This window comes from Miscanthus floridulus, chromosome 10, assembly GCF_019320115.1.
Source record: "Miscanthus floridulus cultivar M001 chromosome 10, ASM1932011v1, whole genome shotgun sequence".
Taxonomy (NCBI): Eukaryota; Viridiplantae; Streptophyta; class Magnoliopsida; order Poales; family Poaceae; genus Miscanthus; species Miscanthus floridulus.
Window position 1 is genome coordinate 134,610,562 of NC_089589.1, and position 11,646 is coordinate 134,622,207.

Here is an 11,646-nt window from a genome sequence, read left to right on the forward strand (position 1 = left end):
TGCTAGCCTGCTACTACTGGTTAATAAAGGTAGAGTAAAGTTCATGGCCGGTCATCGAACTTATAAGTGTGTGTCATCCCAGTCCTCGAACTCAGAAAGTATGTAATTTCAGTCCTTCAACTTTGTTTGGGTCTCGTATTCATCCAAAAGGGTATGGATTCGAGGAACAGCCATGAACTTTACTCTTTGTACTATGGAAAACAATAATAGTAATTAAAGCAGTAGCACTATATGACATAATCTGGTAGTTGTGGCTTGGATTTCATCATCAAAAGAGAGAAATGTGCAAGTAACAAGCACACCATGCGTGACAGATCAGTTACTAGTGGAGGCTCAGCCTGGGCGTTCGGTACTACCGAACCGAACCGAACCGAATTTTTGGTTCCTCGGTTCTTCGGTTCCCAGGAAAGTCGGTACCGATCGGTTCTTCCAAAAAATCGGTACCGACGAAGTTCGGCTTCGGTTAGTTCGGTTCGGTTCCGGTTCCGAACCGAACTAACCGAACAACTCCGGCTTCGGTCGGTAACATGGTTCGGTCGCGGGAGGTTGCCGGAGTTTCGGTTAGTTCGGTCGCGGGAGGTCGGCCGTCGCAGGGGGGTGCCGGGACTCCAGGTCTCCGGGAGACGGTAGTTCGGTTCCTCGGGTAGTTCGGTTAACCGAGAGAAGGAACCGAATTAACCGAACAAAGTTCGGTTCTCAGGAAATGGGAACCGAACAGGGAACCGAGATTTCGGTTCTCGGTAAATTCGGTTCGGTTCCTCGGTTCTTCCGTTCGGTTCTCGGTTCTCGGTAAAATTTGCCCCCACTGAGTGGAGGCGACGACCAGAGAAGAGAGCAGAGACCCTGCATGCATGGCTGCAGGTTTTCGTAGTAGTAACGGATATGGCTAGTGGCAGAGACCACTGTCAAGGCGACCTGCCATAGCCACAGTAGGCTACAAGATTTTGGCCGAAATTCACTTATTTCAGTGTTTCCAGACTTGCAAATATAATGTGTGTTACGGTTCAATATTTCATTTTTATATGCAAGTTTTAAAGAACCCAAGAATCAGTTCCAATGTCTAATATAGTTGAAAGCAAATTCTTTGTGCAACATGAGCGTCAACAAATTGATTTCTAGTTGCTGATACCCTTGTCATATATTTTATCTATGAGATTATTACTAGTAGGCCCCACCACTTGTGTTCTTTTTTTTGTCATATTTTTCTGTGACTTTACATGGTTGGTATTTGAAAATTATTTGTGGTAACTGATAACTGGAAAATCTAAAATATCAAAAATCTATCAACGATAGAAAAAAATAGTAAGCCAAATCTAAAAGGATCGTGGTATAAAAAATATTTTTCTATGATTATTAGCAGGGGCTCTACTTCTACAAGAAATCAAACTTGCAACCTATATAATGTGTGTACCCTTTTAAAGCATCATGGTAGATGACTTTTTTTAAGATTATATCTATATCTATATCTATATATATATATATATATATATATATCTATATCTATATCTATATCTATATCTATCTATATTCTTATCTGTATCTGTATCCGTATCTGCATCTGTATCTCTATCTCTACCTCTATCTCTATCTCTATCTTTATCTCTATCTATATCTATAGTATTAAAGAATGTTATTTGTGTTGTTCATCCGTCACCCTCATTCCCCTCCTGGTTCTAGCTATCGGTGAGCCCTGACCTCGCGTCGTGTGCCACCGAGATTCGGCTATAGGGATGCAAAAGGATTGGACACGAACCGATATTGTTGATATCATATTTGTTTTCATATTTTTCCTCGAATTCAGCGTCAGACACGAATAGCTAACAACTACGACGATTTGTCTCGGTTATGAATACGAATAATATATGTCGAATACGGGATGAGTTCGACACGGATACTGTCAGCTATGAATATTTCTCTGGATATTGAGTAAAATCGCATCCATATATATAAGATTTGCTGCAGTCATTTGACCACTCTATGAGTCCTAATTATAACCAGATTATATGTGTAGAAGCAAATTATCAATAGTTCATATACAAGTCGCATTGTCATGTTTTTTGAAAGTTGTGTTGCATTATTGTCATAGCTTACATAATGTATGCATACCTAAGCCGATATCTTTTGTGTAGTTGAGTACATATACAAAAATCATACAAAAAATAAGAAAAAGAAAATGAGCTGGCACATACAAACTAATTAGACTTGACCAAGCAGGCTGTGGTGTTGTGTGCTTCATGGGCTTGGGCCAACACATCCTGCTAGTCGTGTTGGGCCTGTGCCGTGCGGATGCGAGCAGTCAAGTCTCAAGACTAAGCAGCGTGCGAGTATGCTAGTTTTAGTGCCACCTCGATGCCCCAGCTAGCGTTATGGGAGCAAGCTTCCTATATGACTATGACGCCACACTGCTGGGCCACCCTCAGGTTCAAAGGATGGATAATAATATTGTATTATTATGTTAACACATTTGCACATTTATATTTTTATTTATTTATTTATTTATGTTTATATTTATATATTTATTTCAAATTTGAATTTGAAAATTGTTTAAAATAAAAACTTTAATGTATATATATATTTAAGAGTTTAAATTTATATATGGATATCTTTTTGGATATCAGTCAGATATCTGATATCCTGCAGATATTGATGAGATTGTATTTGCATTCATTATCAGTGTAAAGAATTCTAATTTGTATTCGATATATGAGAAGTCATCTGTACCTCTGACAAAAAAAATCTGTAAAAATCTGTATCAGCATGTCAATCGCTTAGGACAGAAACAGAAGGACGATTGGATAATATTTGTACCATTTGCATAATATTTGTACCGTTTGCACCCCTAATCGGCGAAGTGCCGAACCGAAAGGAGCACTATTCCTTTGGATACACACATCACCCCTCTTATCACTATCCAAGGGCCAATTGAGCTCGCAGCATTTAAATATAACGGGGAGCTTATTCCTAAGCTATCCTTTTCCTCATATAATGGGGAGTAGATACCTAATCATTTTTAGGAACATTGGTGTTGTTATACTATGTACTCGGGTAGCGCCGTCTTTATTAAGCAAAAAGGCCCAACCCAACCAAGATGAAGTGGGCCAGGGGAGCTATACAGGAGGCCCAAATTGGATAGGATACTTCGTTTACGTGGTGGACAAGGCATACCAAGGTATACTTAGCAACCAATTCTATCGAACTAGACCTTCTTATAACAAGCTAGGTGTGGCACAACCTCTCAAGTTATGTTGATTTATGTGCAGTGTCATTGTCTTGGAGACTTCTGACCAATATGCTTCGGACTCAGACAACTCCAGTAGTATGTATGGTGTCCTCGAGGGATCCCGAAACATCAACTTTGTTCAACTGTTGAGGATCATTATAGATAAGCATTGCAGTATTACAACAGTTGATATAAATATTTTACATCAGAGTAAATGTGCGGAAGTATTACAAACCATTTATTTAAGTCTTACAAACCATAAGTTTTTTACTTATCAGATATAGTAGGGTAGCATGTACTAACATAATATACAACACACAACAAAAGATCATCCTGCCCATGTATGAGAGGTAAAGCACAACACTTACTGCTGGCTATCTTCTTCCAGAACCGTCATACAGCATGGGCAAAAACCACTTGCTGCTGAGGTTCACCTGTAGCAGGGGTTAACAAACCTGAGTACTAAATTGTATTCTGCAAGACATAACCGGAAAAAAGAAAAAACTCGAAGGGTATGAAAAGATTTAAGGGATACAAGATGGTCCATAGCAAGTATCAAAAGTAACTTTGCATAAAAGCTTACTATTGATGGATCCTTATTTTCAAGTTTTAGCTCAAATTAAGTCATTATCAGTAATCCAGGTTTGCACTATACTAATTCAAACACTTCATTACGTCTCACATCTCATGTTCATAAGTATCCTTCCCATTAATTAAGTATGATGATGGTGCGAGGATCAAAGGTACTTCTTATCTAGGAAGAGACCGTGATTTAAATCGATTGCAACCGGCTGGGTGAATCTAACCACACGATATATGCAGTTCCAAAACCTACATATATCAACCATTCTCTCGCATCCTCCAAAACACCGAGAGCATAGTACTCCACCACCCAGGTTCCATCCCAGGTGGTGGGCTAGTAGTCGTGTGTACAAGGTACTCTCGCCATTTCTCCACATCCAATGTGCGGTTATTATCAAAAAAGACATCGAGTGAGAATATTCTAAGAAAAAAGCTACAACTGCACCAGCTTTGCCGCGTGTCCACTATGTGGAAACCTCAGAATAGTCACCATTCGAGGAATGCCTTGGCTTGGCTTTTCTCGGTTTTTTTATCAGGTTCAGGACGTTGAGATCATGATCAAGCGTAGTATTAAATTAATTTCATTTGTCCTGAACGTATGGATTAAGTCACCGTACATTGACGAGCACGTATAGAAAGCGCAGTCAGTCAATCTATACACACACATGGACAAGTTAATTATGGCGCCGGGTTGCTCATGGATTGCTCACAAGGCGGCAGCATCGTCGGCGGCAGGAGGAGCGAGCGAGGCGCGGCAGAGCGGGCAGGTATCATGCGCGCGCAGCCACTCGCTGACGCAGGCGGCGTGGAAGTAGTGCATGCACACCGGCAGCACCCTGAGGGCGTCGCCGTCGGCCAGCTCAGCCAGGCACACCGCGCACGCTGCCTCCGCCGGCCACCCGTCCGCTCTCAGGTACGTGCAAACCAGCGGGCCCATCGCCCGCACCATCTCCACGGCCACCGCCGCCGGCGCCGGCGGCTGCTGACGTGGCGCTACTACACCGTCCCCGCTTCCGATGCCGACCGTGCGCACACGGCGGCGTTCGGCGTCGCTCGGTGCTCGTCGTCCACTACTGTCGTCGGCTGCGCGTCCTTGAGAGAGCGGAGCCAGAAGTGGAACAGCTTGGCGAGCAGGGCGATGAGGCCCAGGGTGACCACGGCGGCGGCGGCCACCTTGTAGAACGGCGACATGTGGTGCGATGGCCGCTGCTGCGTGTTGGAGTACGGGTTGCCGCCGGTGCTGGTGGCCATGGACGGATTGATTCGGCACTCAGGAGTGACGAAACTGCAATCCTGCTGATGAGTTGTGGAATCAAGGAGGGCCAGGCAGTCGTCCTTTTTGTTTGTTTATATAGGGAACCTGAGCTAGCTAACGGCAAAACGACGACACCGACGTGGCTTGGTGCTGAAGCGAGAAAGCCTGGATCTCTCCGATTCCTAGAATCCCACGATCGTGCCGCCCGGCCGGAGCGATCTTTGTGATCACTAATTAACTACACACATTTTTACTCCGGACAAATATGTGCTGGAAACCACCGTGCAAACATGAAAACCATTTTTAAAAATGTGTCTTAGTAGTTCCAATATTTTTTAAATTTGATATATCCATAGCGCATACAAATATGTACTTATGTGAAAAAAAGTTGGGATAGTGGCAACCAAGCATAATCTTCCTAATAAGCCTTCATGATTTAGCCCAAAAACATGCTATAGTTTTAAAAGCAAGAATCTATAAAACGAATTTGACATCAAGAGAAATAAAAATATCTGAAACTAATTTAAAAATCTTCCTGTCCTATGTCCAAAAATGCAAGAAATCCCCGCCATGCGCCATTACTCTGCTTCCATGCAAACAAACGAAGCAGAGCAACCAGCACTCTGCTTCGCCTTCCTCCTCCTTTCGTTGCTCTGTTCCTCGCTACGCTTCCAGCGACTGGAGCGGCGCGCTGCAGCCGCAGCCGCAGCCAACGCCGTCGGTGCTCCAAGGAGATGGTCCGAGCGCTGCTACACCCTGACGAGGATCTCCTCGAGCGAGACGGAGAGCTCGAGGTGGTGGCGCACGGACGCCGAGCTAGGTGTTGGCGTGGGCGACGGCGTGGGCGTTGTCTCGGCGCGGCACATCGGGCAGCTGGTGCTCCCGCGCAGCCAGGTGTCGATGCACTCGGCGTGGAAGTAGTGCATGCACTCCGGCAGCACCCGCACGGCCTCGCCGTCGTCGAAGTCCGCCAGGCACACCGGGCACGTCGTCTCCTTCCAGGCCTCCTCCTTGCGGTACCGGGACACGACCGCCGCGGCGACGAGGTGCGTGCGCGACGTCGCGCTCACCTCCACGCTGACGCTCGCCTCCTCCTCGGCGTCGTTGTCCTGCTGGTGCCGCTGCGCGTCGGCCGAGGTCGTGGTGACCACGCCGACGACGCGGCGGTGGTGGTGCTGCCTGCGGCGCCGCCGGTCGGCGTCGTGGCAGCAGTTGACGAGGGCGCAGTGGTACAGCAGCAGCACGGCGGCCACGCACAGCGCGCTCACCAGGGCGATGAACGCCGGCGACCTGTACGCGTCGCTGCTCGTCAACCACGACAACGACATGGTGGCGGTGCCGACGGATCTAGGAGAGGCCCTGCAGCTGAGGCAGCGGCGCCATGGCGCATGGTCGATTTGACAGGGCGTGATCGGAGCGCCCCCCCGTGCAGTGCCTTATGAGCGGCAGGGCAAGCGGCCAAGCCTCGCAGCGATGGTTACGAAGGATCTCTCAGCTGTTGTTGTCTTGCCGTCGGATGCCATTGATGGAATCGTCTATGGCCGTGTCCTTGTGCCTTCGTGTCTCCTTGTGCTTGGAACTTAACAGCTCGGTCTTCTTCTACTCATCAGTGGCCAGGCCAACATACTTAAAAGATCGATCGATACATGATCCACTGTGTTGGGTCACTAATGACACGACTAGAGAATCAGGACCAAGCTAATACAACTGCTACAGTAACAGCTGTCACGACTAATTGCAGCCCTAAGCACTCTGCTTATTCTCTGACCATAAGTGCAGGTCACGTGGCATGGAGGATGCATCTGGCCGTAGACGAGACGACCCAAGAGGCAGCCAAGGCGACGGACGCTAGAGGTGGCCGGCGAGGACGCTGTCGGGCTTGGGGCAGAAGACGACCTTGATCTCTCCGGGGTCGACGCAGTCCTGGGGCGTGACCTCGACGTCCGTAGCGTTAGTCCTCGTATCAGGGCACAGGTGTTTGAACAGCGCCGCCTGGGTCGCGCCGGCGCCGCACCCTCCCCCTGGCGCCCGTGCCGCAACAGGGCACTCGGCGGCGAGGTCCACGGCGCATCCCAGCGTGGGGCACCGCCGCCCGCGCCGGGCGCCCTCCGGCGGCGGCATCCCGTGCGGCGTCACCACGACGGCCACGTTGAATCCGTCCACCAGGCTCACGCTGTACGCCGCGGCGCCGCCCGGCCCGCCCACGCTCACCTGCGCCACCGTCACCGGCGGCGCGTCGCCCGTGGCGCACCGGAACGGGGCTGGCGGGACCGTGTTGCCGTACGCGTCGACCTCCTCGTCGTCGTCCCCGCCGGCGCACCCCGTCCGCGCCACCACGCGGCCTGACCACACGCCCGGCGGGAACGCTAGCGTCGCTAGGCCGTCGCCGTTGCCGTCCAGCCGCCCCGCCGGCTCGCCGTCGGCGTCGGTGGGGATCGAGGGCACGCCCGTGTTGGGGGTCACCAGCGGCCAGACTGGGTACGGGCAAAGGTTGTGGAGGGTCAGGTTGGTGGTGGTGGTGGTGGGCACTCCCGGCGACGGCGGCTGACGGGCAGCGACGGCGACAGTGGCGAGAACCAAGGTCATCATCAGCGCTCCTATCGTCTTGGAGGACGGCGACATGATGGCCATGGCTGCTGGTGGAGCTCGATGGAACTGTACGTCGGCGTCGCAGTGACGGATGGTATAAAAGAGGGAGGAGGTGGATCGGGAACGGTGGTGGTTAAGTCGCAGTAAACGCATGCATTTGCATTTCGTCGGCACGCATGGCGCCGCCAACTTTCATCACTCATGCACTTCTTCACTTTGCATTGGCAGGAATTGCGTGTGCAAACGACATGACACCGGGCCCACCCGTCAGGGTCTCGGGGACATAGTGGCACAAGGGCTTATTTCAGGCCTCAGAAATCTGCAGAAAGCCTTTCATCTTCCACCAGCGTGCATGGGCCCATATGTTTGTCTTCTGGGCTTGATTCACGAGCTGCAACAGTCTCTGTCAAAAATGATTAGGCCCATTCGTGACAGGACAGACAGGACACAACGTTGGGGGATGGATATCAAGTGAGGCCGGCCCATTACCTCCCACCAGCGCGCCAGTCACTAAGCCACCCCAGCCCAACAATGTACTAGTAGGCTTGTAGTCACTACAATATAGTGTTTGGGCCATGTTTGGTTTCAACTTTGCAGAATCATGGTACTGGTCGTAGTTGGTTGGGTTCTCTAGGGTGCACCTGGGTTCAAAGTCCTTAACTTCACATGGGTACTCGTATTTTTCTGAATTTATTCCAGGATTTAACGACGCTCTGCTTTATTTAGTTTGTTTTTCTTAATGAAATTGAAATTACGTCACTATCGACATCGAGTCATCCATGGTGACTTCATGAATTTTAAGATCGGCCGACTCAGTCTTTCGAAGGTGCTCATAGGGATAGGGTTTTCGTACGCGTGTTCGTAGGGTTGAGTGCGCGTGCATGTTGTAGACCTCTATGTTGTACTGTATAATTCTAAAAAAATCCATTGCAATAAAGCAGAACAAGCTAGTTCAAAATAAAAAGAAAGACAAAAAGAACAACAAGCTTAATTAAACGATTTCTCCGAAAAAAACAAGCTTAATTAAACGGTTTCTATGAGGTAACATAAAAAATGGTAAATAAGTTTTGGGAACTTGACGTTGTACTGTGTAATTGTCAGGTTCATAAACCTGGGGTCCCCAATGGACCCGCTTCCCTACAAAAACTCGGCCCAGCAGACGGCATAGCGACAACACGTACCTCCCGGGCCGGCCCAGATACATAATGACAGGCCGGGACAACGATCCGGTTCCCGACCGAAAGGCATGGCCAAGGTGTGGACACAGTCCGATTCCGACCTCCTTTTCCGACCGGAGATACGCTGGACCTCTGCTCGCGACTCTTCTCCGACCGATACGGTCGGGGCCAACTGGGAACGACCGACCGGGGATGCTCGCTCGGTGTGGGCCCGGGGATCAGGCGGAGCAGATAAGGTAAGGCGCTCAAGTCAACCGCAATACCGAGGACTATACCCTGCCATACCCTACGCACCTGCAGGACGGTGCCACCAGGCCATGCTAGATGGTCACTATGCAACCTTCTAGGCATGTCAGAGCACAAACAATATTGTAGGCGCCGACATTTGCCATACCAGGCGAACACGGTAGAGCCCGCCACATGCATCTGGACATAAACAGTATTGTGGGCGCCGACGACCGTCTCGTACCGGATAGCATGGGCAACAAGACTAGATAGCACACATATTTATTATCTCTCTTTCTCTGACTTGTAAGGCCATCCCTTTCGACTATAAAAGGGGATGGGCTCTCTCCTAAAAAGCTCTCTAGCTCTCCTCCGAAAAGAGAAGCTAGAAAATTCGAGGACTCGATGAACTGAGGACACGAATAACTCAATAGCTCTAAAACTCTAAAGCCACACAGAGCATACGCACCAATACTTAGCGCACGTTAGAGCACCCGTCACTCTCTTCTATTCGGTTCAGAGTCCGACCAGGTCTTTAACACCCCCCCTTGTGGGGGTATGGCCCCTAAGACATGGGCCGCACCATCGGAGGTGGCCCAGCCCACAAGATCAAGGCGTGTACGGCGCTGCTCGGCGTGCACCGCAAGATATTGTATAGTACCAAATAGGCTACTTTACTTGTAACCCTACCCCTCTAGAGTATATAAGGAGAGGCAGGGGTCCTCTACTCGACATCATGTATTCAATACAATACACCAAAGACACATGACATAGGGTATTACGTCGATCAGACGGCCCAAACCTGTCTAAATCGCTGTCTCTACGCCTTGTGTCACCATCTGGTTCCTGATTACGCGCATCCCCACCGGCAAATCTACCATCGCGGGATACCCCTCGGTGGACTGCCGAGTATATTCTGTCGACAGTTGGCACGCCAGGCAGGGGATCCTGTTCACTTTTGTGGAGATCCATGCCGGTCCACGACAACGATTCATCGCTGCTACACCAGCCCCTGCGACAGCAGATCCGATCTCGGAACCACCTCCGAGGTCGTCTTCACCAACAACTCACCGCCCGCCAGGTGTTCGCCGTCAATGCCAACCAGATAGCACCATACATCGCCGACTAGACACTCCGTCCAAAGCTAAGTCACGCTTTAATATTTTCCTAAATATTCTCCAATCTCCGTATATCGCCATGATGTTTCTCTAAACTGTTTTCTCCATGTTTGCTCTCCAAACGATTTTCCGAACCCCTGAACAGTCATATTGATGCTCGGACGCCTCCAAAGACGGCCCTATCTCCGGCTCCTCCCTACACGTGCTACGGGCTCCACGCTCTGCATTATGGGTGGTCGGCAGCGGCTCCTTGGTCACGCCTATTCCTCCTACATGTGCACGGGCTCTACGCTTGATGTTATGGACTATGGGCTAGCTAGGGTTGGAGACTCAGCTATACACTAACTGTTCGGGCGGTTTATATTAAACATAAATATATTTTCACGCCAACTGATCGTCGAACTGCATATGTCGTTTCATCACCATTGCTGCTTTTTCTCCGGAGTTTATTTATTTGTGCATCATGTACTACCCGTTCTACATGTTTGTATTACAGGATCATCGTCCAGGTGATCGGACCACCTGGTGCTCGGACTTCTCCACCGATCAACTGGTTGGACAGCTTGGTTCATGGACTCCATCGCCGATCAGTTGATCGGACTGTTCGCCAGTTGTTTCTACTCAATGTTCACTTCATCGCTGACCAGTTGACTAGACTGTTCGCCGCTCGTGCTTCATCGCCAGCTACGCCGGTTACTCCTCCGCGCTCGGATTCTTCGTGCTCGTGGACTAAGTGGGCACACTTCACCGCACGGACGTCGTCAGCTATGTCGGTGCTCGGACATCGCCGCCTACGCCGAGGACTCCTCAGTGCTCGGACGTTGCCACCTACGCTAGGGACTCCTCGATGCTCGGTCATTGCCAGTGACGCCGGGGACTCCTCGCTCCTCGGTGCTCGGACATCGCTGCCTACGCCGGGGACTCCTCGGTGCTCGGACGTTGCCACCTACGCCGGGGACTCCTCGCTCCTTGGTGCTCGGACATCGCCGCCTACGCCGGGGACTCCTCGTTCCTCGGTGCTCGGACATCACTGGCTTCGCCGGGGACTCCTCGGTGCTCGGACATCGCTGCCTACGCCGGGGACTCCTCGGTGCTCGGTCATCGTCAACGACTCCGGGGACTTCTCGCTCCTCGGTGCTCGGACCTCACCGCCTACGCCGGGGACTCCTCGCTCCTCGGTGCTCGGTCATCGCCAGCGACACCAGGGACTCCTCGCTCCTCGGTGCTCGGTCATCGCCAGCGACGCCGAGGACTCCTCGCTCCTCAGTGCTCGGTCATCGCCAGCGACGCCGAGGACTCCTCGCTCCTCGGTGCTCGGACATCGCCGCCTACGCCGGGGACTCCTCGGTGCTCGGACATTGCCGCCTACGCCGGGGACTCCTCGCTCCTCGGTGCTCAGACATCGCCGCCTATGCTAGAGACTCCTCGTTCCTCGATGCTCGGACATCACCAGCAACGCCGGGGACTCCTCGCTCCTCG

At 50.7% G+C, this 11,646-nt stretch overlaps 1 protein-coding gene across 1 annotated transcript; it reads right to left on the bottom strand.

Annotated features, from left to right (window-relative positions):
• Positions 1 to 5,639: 5,639 nt before the first annotated feature.
• Positions 5,640 to 7,687, bottom strand: LOC136489728 (uncharacterized). Its single transcript, XM_066486288.1, has 2 exons — positions 6,917 to 7,687; positions 5,640 to 6,492 (listed from the first exon to the last, which is right to left on the bottom strand). Exons 1-2 carry the CDS (start codon positions 7,677 to 7,679, stop codon positions 5,807 to 5,809), a joined length of 1,449 nt encoding a protein of 482 aa, XP_066342385.1. The 5' UTR covers positions 7,680 to 7,687; the 3' UTR covers positions 5,640 to 5,806.
• Positions 7,688 to 11,646: the final 3,959 nt, after the last annotated feature.

What these genes read in the sequence shown, in the direction of transcription:
- LOC136489728 (XM_066486288.1), bottom strand. Translation starts at nt 7,679, where the DNA reads ATGTCGCCGTCCTCCAAGACGATAGGAGCGCTGATGATGACCTTGGTT. An exon ending in GCCCGACAGCGTCCTCGCCG is followed by an intron (nt 6,493 to 6,916) that starts GCCACCTCTAGC and finishes GCCGCTCATAAG; the next exon opens with GCACTGCACGGGGGGGCGCT.